This window comes from Narcine bancroftii, chromosome 5 (assembly GCF_036971445.1).
Source record: "Narcine bancroftii isolate sNarBan1 chromosome 5, sNarBan1.hap1, whole genome shotgun sequence".
NCBI lineage: Eukaryota > Metazoa > Chordata > Chondrichthyes > Torpediniformes > Narcinidae > Narcine > Narcine bancroftii.
In genome coordinates, this window is record NC_091473.1 from 108,760,445 (window position 1) to 108,779,725 (window position 19,281).

General features: G+C 38.0%; 1 protein-coding gene across 5 annotated transcripts in view; it reads left to right on the plus strand.

Annotated features, from left to right (window-relative positions):
- Positions 1-19,281, plus strand: part of ipo13b (importin 13b) — a 200,970-nt gene that overhangs the window by 38,090 nt on the left and 143,599 nt on the right. For all 5 annotated transcript variants that reach the window (XM_069938711.1, XM_069938710.1, XM_069938712.1 and 2 more), the window contains exon 4: positions 11,330-11,471. In XM_069938711.1, coding sequence (XP_069794812.1) covers positions 11,330-11,471 — 142 coding nt within the window. The remainder of the gene's footprint in view (positions 1-11,329; positions 11,472-19,281) is intronic.

Consider the following 19,281-nt stretch of genomic DNA (forward strand, 5'->3'; position numbering starts at 1 on the left):
GAAATTGAAAGAACCCACAGAACACTGACACCAAAGGCATAACCACATCAAAAACTGCACTCCATACTAATAAAATTACTGTGATACACAACGAGAGAGAAAATATTGGAGCTGGCAAGGAAAAAAGTGAAGGAAAATAAAGAACCATTGGAGTACAATGGGGGGAAAAATTTTTTTTATCTGGACTTCAGTTTTGAACTTTTAAAGAAACGAAAGGAGTTTAACTTGGCAAAAACAGTACTATGGAAAAAAGGTTACAACTTTGTGTTGTGACATCCAGCAGTGCAAAATGGTGAGCAAAATAGACTGCTTTCAGATCCAGAACATGCTCATCGCTTTGCTGAACGATTGCCAAACAGACAATGGGAAGAAGAGTAGAAGGAAAAGAAAAAAAATATTAAAAAGTCCATTAAGATAATGTATAGAAAGTTGGAAAGTTGATAATTTGAATACAGACATTTAAGGTTAAAAAGGAAAAAAAAAGAAAGAGCTTTGTTATATTTTTAGAATAATATAGTGTTTTCTCTGAGGGAGGGCTGGGAAGGGGGAAGATCTACCCACTGCGAAATCTGTTGACATTTGTGGTCAGTATCGCAACGCAGGTAGAAAGGGGAGTTGTGGTTGTCTTGCAAGGAGCCAAGGACAACTCAATACAGGGGGAGTTCATATTTTTTTATATAAAGTGTATATCTTGTTTTTGTTGGGGTTTTCGTGTTTTTGTTAGTTATATTGTTGTGTATAGTAAAGAGTAAGAAAAATTTAAAGAGTGATTTTGGAAAAAGAGAGATGGAAGGGTTCAAGAGGCGAGAGAGAGAGCTGAAAATGGATGAGTACATTGAACTATATGACTATTAATATTAATGGAATTCTCAACCAAATTAAGAGAAAAAAGTTATTGACACTACTTAAAAAGGAAAGAATAGACATAGCATTTATACAAGAAACACACTTAACTGAGATAGAACATGGTAAATTGCAGAAAGACTGTAGTGGCATCATCATACAACTCAAAAGCCAGCGGAGTAGCTATACTAGTTAACAAGAATCTGCCAATTAAGATAAAAGAAGAAATAACAGACCCAGTGGGTAGGTATGTAATGATGAAGAGCCAGATTTATTCAGAATTTTGGAATTTGCTAAACATTTCTGCACCTAACAAAGAAGATCAAGAATTTATGCATGACATCTTTCTAAAGATAGCAGATACACAGGGGCACATTTTACTGGGGGGGGGGAAACACTTTAATTTTAACCTTGACCCAGTGATGGATAAAACCGGGAAGATGATCAAAAAAAATAAAGCAACCAAATTTATGCTAAATTCAATACATGATATGAAAATAATTGACATATGGAGAAAACAACACCCAAAAGAAAGAGAGTATTCATATTATTCAAATAGACATAAAACCTATTCTAGGATAGACATGTTCTTGTTGTCGGCTCAGATTCAGGGGAGTGTTTGAAAGACCGAATATAAGGCAAGACTTTATCTGACTACTCACCCTTGTTACTAACAATCGAGTTTAGAAGGTTTTCCACCAAAAACACAGATGGAGGCTAAACCCTATATTGTTAAAAAGGCAAGATTTTCACGAATACATTGAACGACAAATTAAAACATATTTTGAGATAAATACAAAGTCAGTAAAAGATAAATTTATATTATGGGATGCAATGAGGACAAATATTATTAGAGGACAAATAATTAGCTACACTATTAAGATTAAAAAAGAATATAACCGGGAAATAGAACAGTTGGAAAAAGAGATAATAACTATAGAAAAGGATTTAATGAGAAGGGAAGATGCAGAGAGAATTGGCAGAGAAAAAACTAAGATACGAGACATTACAAACATACAAAATGAAGAAAAACATTATGAAAACAAAGCAAAGATATTATGAATTAGGAGAGAAAACCCACAAAATGACAACTTAAAACAGAACAAGCAAAAATAACCATTTTAGCAATAAGAAAAAGGATACGCAGATCTCATATCACCCATTAAAAATTAATAAAAATTTAAAACAATTCTATAAGCAATTGTATCAAACCAAAAATACAGGAAAGAACTATAAAATTGACAAGTTTTTATCAAACATTGAATTACCATAACTATAATTGGAAGATCAAAATAAATTGATAAAACCTTTTACAATTGCAGAAATGCAGGATACATTAATGAAACTACCAAATGATAAAATACCAGGTGAAGATGGATTCCCTGCAGAGTTTTATAAAGTATTTAAGAATCTATTAACTCCACCCCTTCTAGAAGTAATGAAACAGGTGGAAGAGACCCAAAATCTGCCTGACTCGTGTAAAACAGCAATAATCAAAGTAATTCCAAAAATGGGAAAGGACTGCTATCACTGGCGTCATATAGACCAATATCCTTACTAAATGCAGAGCAAATTCATTGCAAAACTACTAGTTAATAGATTGACTCTGTAGCAAAATTAGTGAAGTTGAATCAGACCGGATTTGTTAAAAATAGAAGAGCAGCAATGTCTGTAAATTTATTAATATAATCTGTACAGTGCAAATTAATAAAATGCCAATTGTGGCTGTTACTCTAGATGTGGAGAAAGCTTTCGACAGGGTGGAATGGAACTATTTATTTAAAGTATTATAGAAATTTAAATTACCAGAAAAATTAATTAATTGGATTAGAGCACTATATAATGGACCTTTAGCAAAGGTATAATAAATGGGTATGTTTCAGACTACTTTAAATTGAGTAGGTCAACTAGACAGGGGTGCCCATTGTCATCTTCCCTGTTTACCTTGGCTATAGAGCCATTGGTGGAGCTGATAAGGAAGGAAATGATAAAAGGAATAAAAATAAAAAAGAAATAATTTAAAATTAGCCTATTTGCTGACGATATTATAGTATATAACAGATCCAAATAAATCAATAAAAAGGCCATATATGAAACTGAAAGAATATGGAGAGAGATCAGGATGCAAGGTTCATATTAATAAAAGTGAAGTGATGCCAATGAGCAAAGTTGATTATAAAAAAAATGGAAAAAAAAATCCCCTTTTAAATGACAATCACAGGCAAAATGTTACCTTGGTATCAGGATAGATAATAACCTAAACCATTTCTATAAATTAAACTATCAACTGCTAATAAGGAAAATACAGGATGATTTAGAGATCTGGAAAGAGCTGCCGTTAATTTTAATAGGGAAAGTAAACTGCATTAAGATGAACGTATTTCCACGGATACAATTTCTAGGGTTACTTTTGGAGCCTTTTCTAAACAATGGAATAACATGAGCTACTCTTCAATCCTGCTGCACCACACCCGTGGCTAAGGACATTTTAAATATTTCTGCCAGCACCCCTGCATTTTAGACAGTATCCTTCCTCAAGGTCTGAGGGAAGTTCTTGTCAGACCCTGGGGATTTATCCACCCTTATTTGCTTTAAGACAGCAAGCACTTCCCCATGAATCTGAATAGGGTCCATGACCTCACTGTTTGTTTTCCTTACTTCCTGAGACTCTGTGCCTGATTCCTGAGTGAATACTGATTTAAAAAAAATTAACATCTCCCCAATCTCTTTAGCATCCATACAAAGGCGCCCGCTCTGATCTTCAAGGGGACCATTTTTGTCCCTTAATAATACTTTTGCTCTTAATATTACCTGAAGAAATCCTTGGGAATTTTCCTTCACATTGTCTGCCAAAGCAACCTCATGTTTGTTTTTTTTGCCTTCCTGATTTCTTTCTTGAGGTTTTTCTTGCATTTTGTATACTCCTCAAGTACCTAATTTGCTCCTTGTTGCCTTTATCTGCTAAACACCTCTCTTCTTCTGAACCAGATCCCCTCAAAAGCCAAGGTTCCCTATGCTTGCTAACCTTGCTTTTAATCCTGACAGGAACACACAAACTCTATACTCTCAAAATTTCACCTTTGAAAGGCTTCCACTTACCTCACATATACTTGCCTGAAAACAACTTATCCTAATCCTCACATTCTAGATCCTTTCTCCTTTCCACAAAATTAGCCTTTCTCCAATTTAGAATCTCAGTGTGAGCCCCAGACTTGTCCTTCTCCATAATTAATTTGAAACTAATGGCATTATGATCACTGGACCCAAAATGTTCCCTACATATACTTTTGTCACCTGTCCTGTCTCATTCCCTAAAAGGAGAACAAGTATTGCATTTTCTCTAGTTGGTACCTCTATATATTGATTTATAAAACTTTCCTGAACACATTTGACAAACTCCAAACCATCCAGCCCTTTTACAGTAATGAATTTTCATGTAATTGAACATTTGGGGGCAGAAATACAATTGGGATTCAAATGTGAAGAAACTATATAACTAGAAAAAACAAATGCATCAGAACCCATGCCAATAAATTAACTGCTGCCAAAATAACAGAACAGTAACCTCACAAATTGAGAGTTTAGTGATCTGAAGCATTAGTAATTTTGTTGGGCCAAAAGAAACCTCCACTATATAGAACAATTTCGACAATGAGCAAGTCTGAATGTCCTTTTCAGAAGTATAGTAAGATGAAAATTGATGCCAAGCTAAAACTAAGTAACAATTAAGAGGATAACTCAAAACCTTGCTAAAAGAAGGGTTGAAGGAAAAGCAGGTGAAGAGCTTCAGGGAGGGAATTTTGAGAGCTTGTAGCTTGTTGGTAATGATGTGTGTATTCATTTAAAGTCCAGAATGGGAGGACTGCAAAATTAATGTTAGGAAAGTTCTGACTTTTGTTTAAATTAACTTATGGTTGTGAGCCATTTTAATTTTTGTGTCATGTTCATTAAGATTGTTTTACTTCTCAACAACAATAAACCGTGAGCACTGGAAAAATATTGAAGTATTGTAACTAAGATCAAGGCAAGTGCCTACTTTTTTTTAATGAAAATTGTGGATTTTAAAATTTTTAAAAAATTTCTCACACTATGAACGATATTAACCAAAATACACACAAACATTTCCCTCTTGAATATACACAGTGTCATTTTCTCCCCTTTCCCCCCTCCCTTCCCTCCCTCCTTCCCACCCCCTCCCCACCTATTAAACGTTCACATATCCAATACATTAAACCCATTAAACAATGTCATCATACAATGAAAATAAACAAGAAAATTGTGTCATCTACTTTTACCCACTGGGTCAGTTCATTTCGTCTTCTTGGGTGGTGGAGGTCCACGGTAGGACCTCTCTGTTGGTATGGTTCCCAAATTTGTTCGAATACTGTGATGTTATTTCTTAAATTGTATGTTATTTTTTTCCAATGGAATACATTTATTCATTTCCATGTACCATTGCTGTATTCTCAGGCTATCTTCTGATTTCCAGGTTGACATTATACATTTTTTTGCTACAGCTAAAGCTATCATAATAAATCTTTTTTGTGCTCCATCCAAATTGAGGCCAAGTTCTTTATTTCTTATATTACTTAGAAGAAAGATCTCTGGATGTTTTGGTATGTTATTTTTTGTGATTTTATTTAATACCTGATTTAGATCTTCCCAAAACTTTTCCACTTTCTCACATGCCCAAATTGCATGCACTGTTGTTCCCATTTCCTTCTTACAACGAAAACATATGTCTGATACTGTTGGGTCCCATTTTTTAACTTTTGGGGTGTGGTGTACAGCCTGTGTAACCAATTATATTGTATCATGCGTAACCTCATGTTTATTGTATTTCTCATAGTTCAGGAGCATAGCTTTTCCCATGTTTCATTCTTTATCCTTATGTTTAGGTCTTGTTCCCACTTTTGTTTGGGTTTACAGCTTATTTCATCGTTCTCTTTCTCTTGCATATTGATATACATGTTTGTTATAAATCTTTTAATTATCATTATGTCTGTAATCACATATTCAAAACTGCTTCCTTCTGGTAACGTCAGCCTGCTTCCCAATTTGTCCTTCAAGTAGGTTTTCAGTTGGTGGTATGCAAACATTGTACCATGAGTTGTACCATATATGTGCTTCATTTGTTCAAAAGATAATAATTTATTTCCCGAAAAACAATTTTCTATTCTTTTGATCCCTTTTCTCTCCTATTCTTTAAAGGAAAGGTTATCTATTGTGAAAGGGATTAGTTGATTTTGCGTCAATATTAATTTTGGTAGTTGATAATTTGTTTTCTTCCTTTCTACGTGAATCTTCTTCCAAATGTTGAGCAGATGGTGCAGTACTGGTGAATTCCTATGTTGCACCAGCTTTTCATCCCACTTATATAGTATATGTTCAGGTACCTTCTCCTCTATTTTATCTAGCTTTAATCTGGTCCAATCTGGTTTTTCCCTTGTTTGATAAAAATCTGATAGGTATCTTAATTGTGCTGCTCTATAATAATTCTTAATGTTTGGTAGCTGTAATTCCCCTTGTTTGTACCATTCTGTTAATTTATCTAGCGCTATCCTCGGTTTCCCCCCTTTCCATAAGAATTTCCTTATTATTTTCTTTAGCTCCTTGAAGAATTTCTCTGTTAGGTGAATTGGTAATGATTGAATTAGGTATTGTATCCTTGGGAAGATATTCATTTTAATGCAATTTACCCTTCCTATCAGTATTAGTGGTAAATCTTTCCAATGTTCTAAGTCATCTTGTAATTTCTTCATTAATGGCTGATAATTTAATTTGTATAGATGACCTAGATCATTATCTAGGTGAATACCCAGGTATCGGATTGCTTGTGTTTGCCATTTAAATGGTGATTCTTTCTTAAACTTTGTGTAATCCGCATTATTCATTGGCATCGCTTCACTTTTATTTGCGTTGATCTTGTAACCCGATACTTCTCCATATTCCTTCAATTTCTTATGTAATTCTTGTATTAATAATTCTGGATCTGTTAAGTATACTATAATATCATCTGCAAATGGACTGATTTTATATTCCTTCTCTTTTATTTTTATCCCTCTTATTTTATTTTCTGTTCTTATCAGTTCTGCCAAGGGTTCTATAGCTAATGCGAACAGTGAGGGAGATGGTGGACATCCCTGCCTAGTTGACCTGCTTAATTTAAATTGGTTTGATATATATCCATTTACTGTCACCTTCGCCATTGGTCCTTTATATAATGCTTTAATCCAATTAATATATTTCTCTGGAAGGTTGAACCTCTGTAGTACTTTGAATAAATAATTCCATTCTACTCTGTCAAAGGCTTTCTCTGCGTCTAAGGCAACCGCCGTTGTTGGCGTCTTGTTTCCTTGTACTGCATGGATTAAGTTAATGAACTTACAGATATTGTCTATTGTTCGTCTTTTCTTAATAAATCCAGTTTGATCTAGTTTTACTATTTTTGGTACACAGTCAACCAATCTGTTTGCTAATAGTTTAGCTATTATCTTATAATCTGAGTTGAGTAGAGATATTGGTCTATATGATGCTGGTGTTAGTGGATCTTTCCCCGTCTTTGGTATTACTGTAATTTTTGCTGTTTTGCATGAATCTGGCATGTTTTGTGTTTCTTCAATCTGGTTCATTACTTCCAGGGGAGGAGGAATTAATAAGTCTTTAAATGTTTTATAGAATTCTATTAGGAATCTGTCCTCTCCCGTCGTTTTATTGTTCGGTAGTTTTTTTTTAATATATCCTGTATTTCCTCTATTTCAAATGATTTTATTAATTTGTTTTGCTCCTCTTCTTGCAATTTCAGTAGTTCAATTTTAGCTAGAAACTCATCTATTTTGTCTTCTTTCCCTTTGTTCTCAATTTGATATAATTGCTCGTAGAATTCCTTGAAGTTTTCATTGATCTCCGTTGGGTTATATGTAATTTGTTTGTCCTTTTTCCTTGATGCCAATACCGTTCTTTTAGTTTGTTCTGTCTTAAGCTGCCAAGCTAGTATTTCGTGCGTTCTTTCTCCTAGCTCATACTACTTCTGTTTTGTCTTCATTATGTTCTTCTGCACCTTGTATGTTTGTAGTGTTTCATATTTTATTTTTTTTGTCCGCCAATTCTCTTCTTTTTGTTGTATCTTCCCTTATTGCTAATTCTTTTTCTGTACTTGCTATTTCCCTTTCCAGCTGTTCTATTTCCTGATTGTAGTCCTTCTTTATCTTAGTTACATAACTTATTATCTGCCCTCTGATGTAGGCTTTCATTGCATCCCATAGTATAAACTTATCTTTCACTGATTCTGTATTTATTTCAAAGTAAATTTTAATTTGGCGCTCAATGAATTCTCTAAAATCCTGTCTTTTAAGTAGCATGGAGTTTAATCTCCATCTATACGTTCTCAGTGGGATGTCCTTCAGCTCTATTGCTAATAACAGGGGTGCATGATTCGATAACAATCTAGCTTTATATTCTGTTTTTCTAACTCTCCCTTGGATGTGGGCTGACAACAGAAACAGCTCTATCCTTGAGTATGTTTTATGTCTGCTCGTATAATATGAGTATTCCTTCTCCCTTGGGTGCTGTCTCCTCCATATATCCAAAACTTGCATTTCCTGCATCGATTTAACCATACATTTGGTTACTTTATTCTTTCTGCTAGTCTTTTTTCCAGTTTTATCCATCTTTGAGTCCAAATTAAGGTTAAAGTCCCCTCCTATCAGTATATTCCCCTGTGTATCTGCAATCTGCAAAAAGATATCTTGCACAAATTTTTGATCCTCTTCATTGGGTGCATATGCATTGAGCAAATTCCAAAATTCTGAATATATCTGACACTTTATCATTACATACCTCCCTGCTGGATCTATTATTTCCTCCTCTATTTTGATTGGTACATTTTTATTGATTAATATAGCTACTCCTCTGGCTTTTGAATTATATGATGCTGCCGTTACGTGCCTTAATTTCTTGTGTTCCACTTCCATTAGATGTATTTCCTGCATGAATGCTATATCAATTTTTTTCTTTGTTCAGTAAATTTAACAGCCTCTTCCTTTTGAATTGGTTATGTATTCCATTAATATTTATAGTCATATAGTTCAACATGGCCAATTCATAGTTCGTTTACCTCTCATTTCCGCTTCCTCATCACCACCTTTCCCCCATATCTATTTCTGTTTTCTTTTTTTGAATGCACTGTAAGATAATACTTCTAAAACATAAAATATTTCCACTATTCCCACATCTAAAATTCCCTTAACCCCAAATTTCCCCGCCCTCTCTGAGTTTCCCCTTGTCTCTTGCCGGGCAACCACAACTCCCCTCTCCATTTGGATTGCGAACCCGCTCGCAAGCGTCAACTGATTTTGCAGTGGCTGTTATTCTCTCCCACCCAACCCCCTCCAGATAAGACTTTTATCTTCACATATAACAAAGCTCACCCTCTTTATTCCCCCCTTCCTTCCTTCCCTTTTCTTCCCCTCCATAGTTCTTACTTATACATTATTTTTCTTCTTTATATGAAGTTTGTCGTCGTTCTTTGTTCTTGTTACATCTCTTCGTCTCTCTTTCTGTTTTGCAGGCGTTTTGCAAATTCTTGTGCTTTCTCCAGATCCGAGAACAGTCTGCTTTGCTGCCCCTGGATAACTATTTTAAGCACCGTTGGATATCTTAACATAAATTTATAGCCTTTCTTCCATAGGATCGATTTTGCTATGTTAAACTCTTTCCTCTTCTTCAGGAGCTCAAAACTTATGTTTGGGTAGAAATTTTTTTTTTGACCTTTGTATTCCAGTGGGTTTTTGTCTTCTCTCATTTTTTTCATTGCCTTCTCCAATATATTTTCTCTTGTCGTATATCTTAGGAATTTTACTAAAATTGATCTTGGTTTTTGTTGTGACTGTGGTTTCGGGGCTAATATTCTGGGTGCCCCTTCTATTTCCATTCCTTCCTGCATTTCTGGCATTCTCAGGACCTTGGGGATCCATTCTTTTATAAATTCTTTCATATCTTTGCCTTCTTCATCTTCCTTAAGGCCCACTATCTTTATATTGTTTCTCCTATTATAGATTTCCATTATATCCATCTTCTGATCTAACAACTCCTGTGTTTCACTTTTTTATCAGTTTCTTCCAATTTTTTTAGGCCGTTCACTTCCATTTCTATGGCTGTTTCTCGTTCTTCCACCTTGTCTAATCTTTTCCCTATTTCTGTTATGACCAGCTCAATCCGACTCACTTTTTCTTCTGTACTTTTCATTTTTCTTTTTATATCACTAAATTCTCATGTCAGCCATTCTTTTAATGCTTCCATATATTCTTGAAATATTTTTTAAATCTATGTACTGTCCATTCTCTTTATCTTCTATTTCTCTGTGCAGAGCTTGATGTTCTTCTTCTTCTTCTTCTTCTGTGTCTGCTCTAGGGTTTGTGTCTTCTACTTCTCTTCCTTGTATCTGTCTCTTCTGACTTTCTTGTTTGGCTGCTTGTCTCAGTTTGTTGGGTATATTTTTTTTAATGGTGTCTTGATGTTGGTCTTCTTCTGGGCTGTTTATCTGTTGTGTCTCTGGTTTCCTTTTTTCATTCTCACCCCTCCCGTTCCCATTATTTTCTGAATCTTCCCGCTGGGAGCCCTGCTGTCGGGTCATTCTCAGCTGTTCTGCTGTAGAGTTCCACTCCACAGCTGGTCCCCCCTTCTGTCGGTGGTGTCTTTGTCGTGCTTATCGCGCATGCGTAGTTGCGCACCTCTGTTTGGGTCCGTGAGCCATCTTTGCAGTCCAGAGTTCGATGGGTCGCAACCCTGCAGAGTCTCCACTGACCTTGGTGAGTGGGCTTCTCTTTCTACGGCGAGCCCCTGCTTTTTCGTACAGGTAAGGCCTTCACCTTTCTCTTCCGGCATCTTTCTTTCTTTTTTTCTTCCCGTTATTTTTGGCTTTTCTTTCTTTGGTGCCATTTCCTCCACACCATATTTTTTATTTGTTGTGATTTGTGTGTCTGGGGCTTTGTTTTTTCCTCACTTTTTTCCTTCTTTTCTGGAGAGGGCTGGTATTCTCCATCACGTGACTCTTCCAAGGCAAGAGCCTACTTGATCAGAACCTTGATTGATGGTGTGGTATTGCTGCTGAATACATCTAATTTTTGTAAGATCCAGCTGTCTAACTATAAAGGGGTGTCAAAAATATTTTTGTCATGTAAATTTGAAAATAAAATATTTTCCTAATTTCTATAAACCTGCTGAGGAGGTCCATATATTTATTTTGGTGTAAAGCAAAGTAAAATTGTGATTTTTTTTTTCTTGCATTGAGCAGTTTGGTTGCAGCAAGATTTGGACCATTTATCTGAAACCAAACGATAGTAATATTAAATTTTGCTGATATTCAATCTTATAAAAGATTTTACAGTCATTGAATTACCTTTAGTATTTTGCTGTTCCTGAATTATGTTGTGAGTATGTATTTTCTGGAAATGTTCTGACTAAATCTTCCTTGTTTCCTGTACAGAGATTTGTTGGAGCAGGTAGAACACTGGCAGACCTTCCTTGCACTTGTCAACATGATCATGTTTTGCACTGGAATTCCAGGCCACTACCCAGTGAATGAAACTACAAGCTCTTTAACGCTAACCTTCTGGTACACACTGCAGGTATGAACAATGTATTTATGGATGTATATAAACTAAATACACCATGCCAATTGAAGATACAAATTTTGTTCTTAATAGTGCATAGTGTGATTTTTCTTTTCTCTTCATCTATCTCAGTTTTGCACTATTGTAAGCTGAGAAATCTTTTGAATTTTCCAAGGAAAATGGACAATATTTGAAGGATACTATTTATGAAAAATAAAATCTTTGAGTTCCTTACTTGCTGATTGTTCCTTTACTTCTTTTGGTATGTCAGCATCAAGAATTTTTGCTCTTGATTTTCATTAGAAATATTTGTTCACTTTGCTTGTGTGTCATTAATACCTCAAATCAAACATGAGAAGTTAACCCCGTAGACTTTTAAGTCCTCTTTGTCAAAAATAGAGAGTATATTTGACAATGAATGGCCACAAATAATTTACCAATCTCTATTCAGAGCTAGAGTAGAACTAGCATACAGATACCATATAATGATTTATGACACAGAAACAGGCCAGCTTGGCCCTACTAATCCATGCCGAACATCTAGTCTCACTGACCCGCATTCGGCCCATAACCCTCCACACCTCTCCTGTCCAAATACCTATCCAACCTTTCCTTGAATATTAACATCAATCTTGCTTCTACTATCTCTGCCGGAAGTTCATTCCACATCTCCACCACCCTCTGCGTGGAGAAATTCCCCTTCCTGTTTCCCCTTTTACTCTCTATCTATGCCCTCTTGTTTGAATCTCTCAACAGAAAAAGCCTATCCACATTGACTTTATCTTTCCCCCTTATGATTTTGAATACCTCTATCAAATCACCTCTCTTATTCTTTATTAACCATAACAACAGAATTCATCAATTAATTACCGTGGATTGACCTCAAACCCATATAATCCAAATAAGGGCTCCAAGTTTTACGATGTAAAAAAAATTAATTATCACGCAAATTATATGTTATCTTCTCCAATGGAATACAAGACCCCATCTCTGAATACTCAAATCAGTCTCATTTTTCCAAGTAATTGCCAAACATTTTCTAGCTACAGCTAATGCCTTTTAATATTACCGTACAAAAGTACTAAAGGATGTAATGAAAATTTCACTTTCAAAATAACTTCTAAATGTTCCTTAAGTCTATTGCAAAAAGGTTTTACAGTTTCACATAACCAAGTAGAATGTAAAAAAAAACTTGCATCCTTGTGACATCTAAAACATAAATCCAAAGAAATAAAATTGTATCTCCTTAATTTTTCTGGAGTTAAATATAATTGATGAGTAAAATTATAATGAACTAATCGATACCTTACATTTATAATTTTAGTCATACTATGCCTACATAAATATATCATCCTGAGGAATAAGTATACCTAAATCTTTCTCCCATTTCAATCTAGATTTTAGTAAACCCAACTTGGGCATTTTATTCTGTAATAAAGTATACATCTCAGATATAAATCCCTTCTTATCACCCTCAGTAAGTAAGTAAAAATAAGTAAGTAACTGTAAAGTATGTCCAAAATTATCCATCAATAAGGCTTTAATTTGATAATAAGAAAAAAGAATATTTGAAGATGTATCATATTTCTCATTCATTCTTTGAAAACAAATAAAATATCCTGCTTCATAACAATCTTGCATAAATTTAATACCCTTTTGATCCCATAACTTCAAAAGTTGATTATTAAGTGTAAAGGGAAAAAGATTATTTTGATACAAAGGAGTTTTGCCTGAAATCTTACCTTGAGTACCTATAATTTTTTTATGCCATAATCCATTAAGTGTTTCAAAACAGTTAAATTATAACTACTGTTAGGTCTGCATTGTTCATGAATGAGTGAGACAAACACCAGACTGAGTCGAAATCAGGGTTCTTTGTTCTTTATTACCGGATTGTAACACTTGCGACTAACGATGTTAGCCGGAGAATGCATTCTGCCGTTATCAGCAAAATGGTGATTTTTTATACCCTTGGATATGTGCTTAGAACATCATCATATCATTACTTGTCCAATGACTAAAACTGTTGCTATCCTTTCCCTGCTAGCTTCCTGCCTCTCAATCCATCAATGTCTCTCTTATCTTGTAAGTACAAGGATGCATTCTGTTACTCCTTAGTACTGGGTGACTCCTTCTCCGGTCCCATCTCATGATGTTTTACCTAACAGGAGTACAAGGACACCTCCCCTTCTTGTTACTGCCCTGTACAGGGTAACTCCCTACACATTCCCATCTCATGATGTTTTACCTTACAATCCCTCCTTTGTCCTCTTTAGAGGACAATCTCGCCCTGACTATGCTACCACCGCGTTACATTAGTTCGCCTATTATTGCCAAGCTCTATACGGGTTCTGTTCACAGGGTAGTTCGGCTGGTGGGCGAGGGCTCCCCCAACCCTACTTTGCGTACACCCCCCATCCGTCACCCCGATCCCATTGCCCGTTTACAAGTTTCATCCCATTTGCCCCCAAGCAAAAAACTAGCTAACCCCCCGTACATTAGTAAATTCCCAAGTTAACATATGGTCTACAATCTAATTCATAATACTTGTTCTACAATCTGATTAATAATGTTTGTGTTACAATCAATGTTATAATATTTGGGTTACAAGCAAGGTTAAAATTATATGTGTAACAATCTAATTCACAATCCCTCCTTCCCATCACATTCCCCTTCAGACTCCAGATCGATCTCAGCAACTTTCTCCGCCTCCTGTAATGTGAGATAGTCTTGCTCCACAGCCTGCACAGCTTGATATTTCGGAGGCAGTTCATCACGGTCAGCAAAGGCTTTCTCTATGGTCCTCGTGACCAGCGTTCGAATGCATGGAATACAACAACAGCCACAAGTGATAAAAATTGATACAGAAATGAACAAACCCAGCAAAAGTTGTCCTAACAATGTGCTCCATCTCCCAAACACTCCCTGTAACCAGGATAAAACAGGATTGGAGACTCCAGACTGGGCTTTTAATTCTTTCGCCAATGCCCTAAGTTTCGTTAACCCCTTAGTGAGTGATCCACCTGGCCCTGTGTTATTAGAGATAGAAGTGCAGCATAGATCTCCAAACATAGCACACACTCCACCTTTCTCTGCCAGGACCATATCAATCGCTATCCTATTCTGAAGTGTCATAAGGGAAGTTTCTGACAGTTGTTGATGTATTGCCTCAACAACGTCCCTGGTCAAATTTGCAAGGCGCTGGACATTATAGTGAATAAGGTTGATCCTATTAACATTCTTATTTACAGTGATGGGAAATATTGCACTAAAAACAGGAAAGCTTTCAAACCCAGCTGCAATCTCATCGGCTAATTTAAATTCGTCCGGAATATTCCGGGCTTGGCCAATGGCATCAATCCATACCCCATCAGGGTTCCTTCCTCCCGGCCCCAAGAGTCCAACACTCCTCCTTTTTCTCCACAGCCAACTCTCTGTGTGGCGCAATTCTAGGGAATCCTCGTCTCCCTCCTGCCTTTTGACAATCAGCACTGGCGCATTAAGGGTTACTAGAGCACACCGACCATCCCAGTTAGCAGGGAGCCAGTTGTACAGCACTCTTCCTCCACAAAACTCATCTGTGTAGTCATTCAATCTGCTACAAGTCTCCTTAGTTTCAGATTCATTTTTTTTGTTATGGGACCTCAAAATCATCCCCTGTATATGTTCATGATAACCAGTAACCTGTTTGGCTGCCCTGTCAGGCACCCATGTGGCGTTTTCCCTGCTAATAGTAGGTCGTCTACATACTGAATCAGTGTAACATCTTCCGGGAGCTTTAATTTCATTAGGATTTCGCTAAGGGCCTGATTGAACAGTCCTGGACTGTCCTTATAACCCTGAGGTAATCTAGTGTATGTGTACCGATGTGCTTGGTAAGTGAAAGTTAACCAGTCTTGCCATTCCTCAGCTAAATTCAAGCAGAAGAATGCGTTTGCCAGATCAATGACAGTATAGTATTCGTGCTCCGGACTCAGAGCCCTAAGTGCTACATATGGGTCTGGGACTGGTCTCCCGATGGTCTTGGTAGCCAAGTTAATTTCCCGGAGGTCGTGTACCATCCTCCAGTCTTTTCTACCCTGTTTGGGAACAGGCATGATGGGCGTGTTCCACATACTGTCAGGTGCCGCCCTTAAAACCCCTGACTCCATTAACCCTTCTATCGTTCCTTTAATACCCTCCTCCTGACTGGGCGACAAGCGGTATTGTTTTCTCCATATTGGTTTCTGCCCGGGGTTGGCCAATTCTAGAAATACCTCTCCTTTTATTACTCCCACATCATAGGGCCCCGTTGTCCATATATGTGGACTCAGATTAGAAAGATATTTGTCTGAGTCTCTGTGATCAATATTTTCTCCTTCTATGGCTCGGTCTCTTTCTACTTTCTCATTCACTACCTGGTCCCATGCTTCAATATTCAGTCTGACAAATTTTCCTCCCTCCGAGGTGGAATATCCCGGGATTTCTGTCTGCCTGTATTCACACCCTATCGCTTCCTTTACCATCGGACCCAGCTGTCGAGCGTGATGATCTTTGGCAATACCCAAGGTCACATGAGGCACACTTTCTACTCCTAAGCAGAACCACTCCATTTGTTCTTCTGTCATGACAACCATAGCAGCTATTCCCTCCTTACCTACAAAGATAAATGGACAATGTATCGTTTCTGTCTTCCCTTCTTTTAGAGAGTCCCACCTCTCCTCATATTCCTGGTCCGGGTGGATGGTGTAGTTTAATGTAACATGCATAGGATCTAGTGGATAATGGTAATCCCCATACCGAGGAATACTGGCCCTCCACTCAAAAAACTGTTTAATCAGCCCTGGGCCTGGTTCATCATACAGTAGCCGACTCCAGAAAATACTTCTGAAGCGTTAGATGGGGTCATTACTATAAACTGTCCTCCCCTTCTTATTGTATCCCCTGGGTATGTTAACCGAAGGCCCTTCTCAGAACATTGTATGGTTATTCCTAGTTTGGTAAGAATGTCCCTTGCTAATAAATTAATGGGGCAACTTGGCACAACCAGGACAGGCGTTTTAACCCTTTGTCGTCCAAATGTCATGTCGATGTTATCTGTATAGGGCTGTGTTTCCCTTATCCCGGAGAATCCTATTGTAGATAATGTTTTGCCCGAAAATGTGCTCCCTGGGGGTTTTTTAATCACTGTCGTAACTGCTGCCCCTGTGTCAACCATAAATTCAATTTTTTCTCCATTTACCGTCCCCCAAACTTTTGGTGGCTCCCAGGGAGGCGTGATTTTTGATTCTCCTGGGCACCGTCAATAATCAAATTCAGCACCTTCCTCAATATAGTCATTACACTGAGGTGCCTGGACTTGTTGATCACTCTGCCACCCCCCGATTCTCTGGGGCCCATCAATGTGTCCACCCCTACCCCTTGCTTGTCCTCTTAAGTTTCCTCCTCTTCCCCGATAGCCTCTCATAGAGGGTAATCTTTTTCCCCTTGCTCTCCCAGCCTCCGGACAGTTCCGCTGGTAGTGTCCAGGATTTTGGCAGTACCAGCATACTGCATGTTCCCCTCTATACATTGTACCTAGCTGTCTTTCCCAACCATTTCTTACTTGGGGTCCCGGATTTATCACTGGCCCCATGACCTGTGGGACTATCTGTTGGGCCGCTAATTTAACCCCTATATGTTCTATGGCTCTCACCAATTTATCGGTTGTTTTGTCCACCTCCTTCTGGGACGCACTTTCTGACTTAGCATGCTCTGATTGACGATGTCGTTTGATTGCATGTGTCAGGTGTCTTTTCCACAAATCCTCTGACATTGTCTCTAATCCCACAATGTCCCTTAATTTTGCTTGAACCGTAGCAGGTAGTCCGTTTATTATCCCATTACGAAAGTGAGCCCTTCCTAAGGGGCTGTGGTCGGGTCTTTCTCCAGTCCCTGTTTCCCATAAGTCCCATGCTCGAGTGAAATACTCGTGTGCAGTCTCTCCTTCCTTTAGTTGAAGGGTTACCAAGGCATCCAAACTATAGGGTGTAGGAAATGTTTCTCTAAGTGCTTCCCAAAATTTATTCCGAAGTGGGTTAAATTCTATTTCATCCCCCAATTTACTGCTTCTTACAATTCTCTCTATTTGCTTCAGGGCCCCTTCTGCCTTTAATTTTATCATGATAGTTCTGACATCTGCGAGTGCTAATTGTTCTTGGCAGGTTTCTCGCTCAAAACAAGAAATCCATGGACTAGCCCCATTACTCAACGGAGGTAGTTTTTTCATTAAACTCTCTAAGTCCATTCGTGACCAGGGTACATATTTTTGAGTTCCCCGTCCCGTGATCAGTAATGGGCATTGATATCTCAATTTTGGGGATTTCTGCTCCTTCTTTACTCTTGGCATGCATTTATTTATCCCACCTTGTTCTGACTCTTCTTCGTCACTGTCACTGTCCCTATCAGCTTCCAATGTCTCAGGGTCAAAGGTATATTGGTCACGTTCATCTCTAAGATAATCTTTTCGGCCATAGTTTAGTTGTTTCACATCTTTCTCTTTTGTTCTAACTATGTCCAGGTAGGCATGTCTATTTTTCTCCCTCCCGAGTCTTTTCCTTTTACTTTCCTCCCATGGTGGATCGTATCTCGTTTCCTCATCTGTACTACACTTTTCGTCCTTTACTCCTATTACCATTCCTTCAGCTTTAATTTCTCCTGACAGTGTTGTAGTTATCTTTTCCACTTCCTTAAATACACCTACCATTAATTCTTTTTGATCCTCACTGATCTGCCCCAGCACATTAATATCTCTGTTTAAGTTTTTAATGTTATCCTGAACCTTTTTCATGTTCCATTTCTGTATCTCTAACTCCTTTTCTATTTTCTTGGACTCCAGAGGGGTCTCTACATCTATTACTCCCCCTTCTATTTTTATTAAAGGGGCCTGTACCTCGTCTGATGTGTCCCTATTCCCGTGGTTCTTGTCACACCCCAGTGTCTCAATATCTGGATATAAGGGACGTGACTCCAGTATCCCATCTGGGGTGTCAGAGAGAGAGAGAGAGAGAGAGAGAGAGAGAGAGAGAGAGAGAGAGAGAGAGAGAGAGAGCATAGCGAGAGAAAGAGATAGAGAGGCAGATACACAGAGCACAAGAGATAGAGAGAGAAAATGCCTTGCACTGGCCCCACTGGGAGAAAAGTCTTCAGATTAACACTTTCGTTTCAAAGGTTTTAAAAGGTTCTCATCCTGTGATCACTGGCCTGGATCAGATTGGGTCTCCCACCACTGGGAACTATCACTCCTTCCTTCCCTCCCACCTCGAGTGAGCTACACGTCAGCCCACAATGTCTGCCCTGATCCCGCAATGGTGGGGGTGCGGGAAAAAGGGAGGGAGAGAGGATAAAACAGGATCCCATTTGATGCGGAACTGGAATTGTGGGCACAAAATTAAAACCAAATTGTATTTCTCTGCCCTGCCCAACCTGGGGATTTCAGGGCAGCACCGCCACAGATTGGGATTGGGAGGGGGAGTGGGTGAGAGAGGAGGGGGGGGAGAAGAGAGAGAGGGGGAGAGAAGAGAGAGGGGGGAGGGTGAAAGGAGGGAGGGAGAGAGCAAACCCGGACACTTCGTGGCTGGAAACTGGAAACAGGCACTTTTCCTTTCCCTTCTGTGTTTTGTTTCTTCCAGCTTATCTAAGACACTACGTTTTAAAATTTTTTTTCCCTCACCTGTCAGGAACATCTCAGTGCCCCCGGGTAACCAACCCCTCTTCCTCCAGCGGTCTACACATTTTCGGAGCATTTTTTGTTTTTCCAATGCCGCATTACTGGTATTTCGCTCCTCTAATTCCTGATTAATTTCCT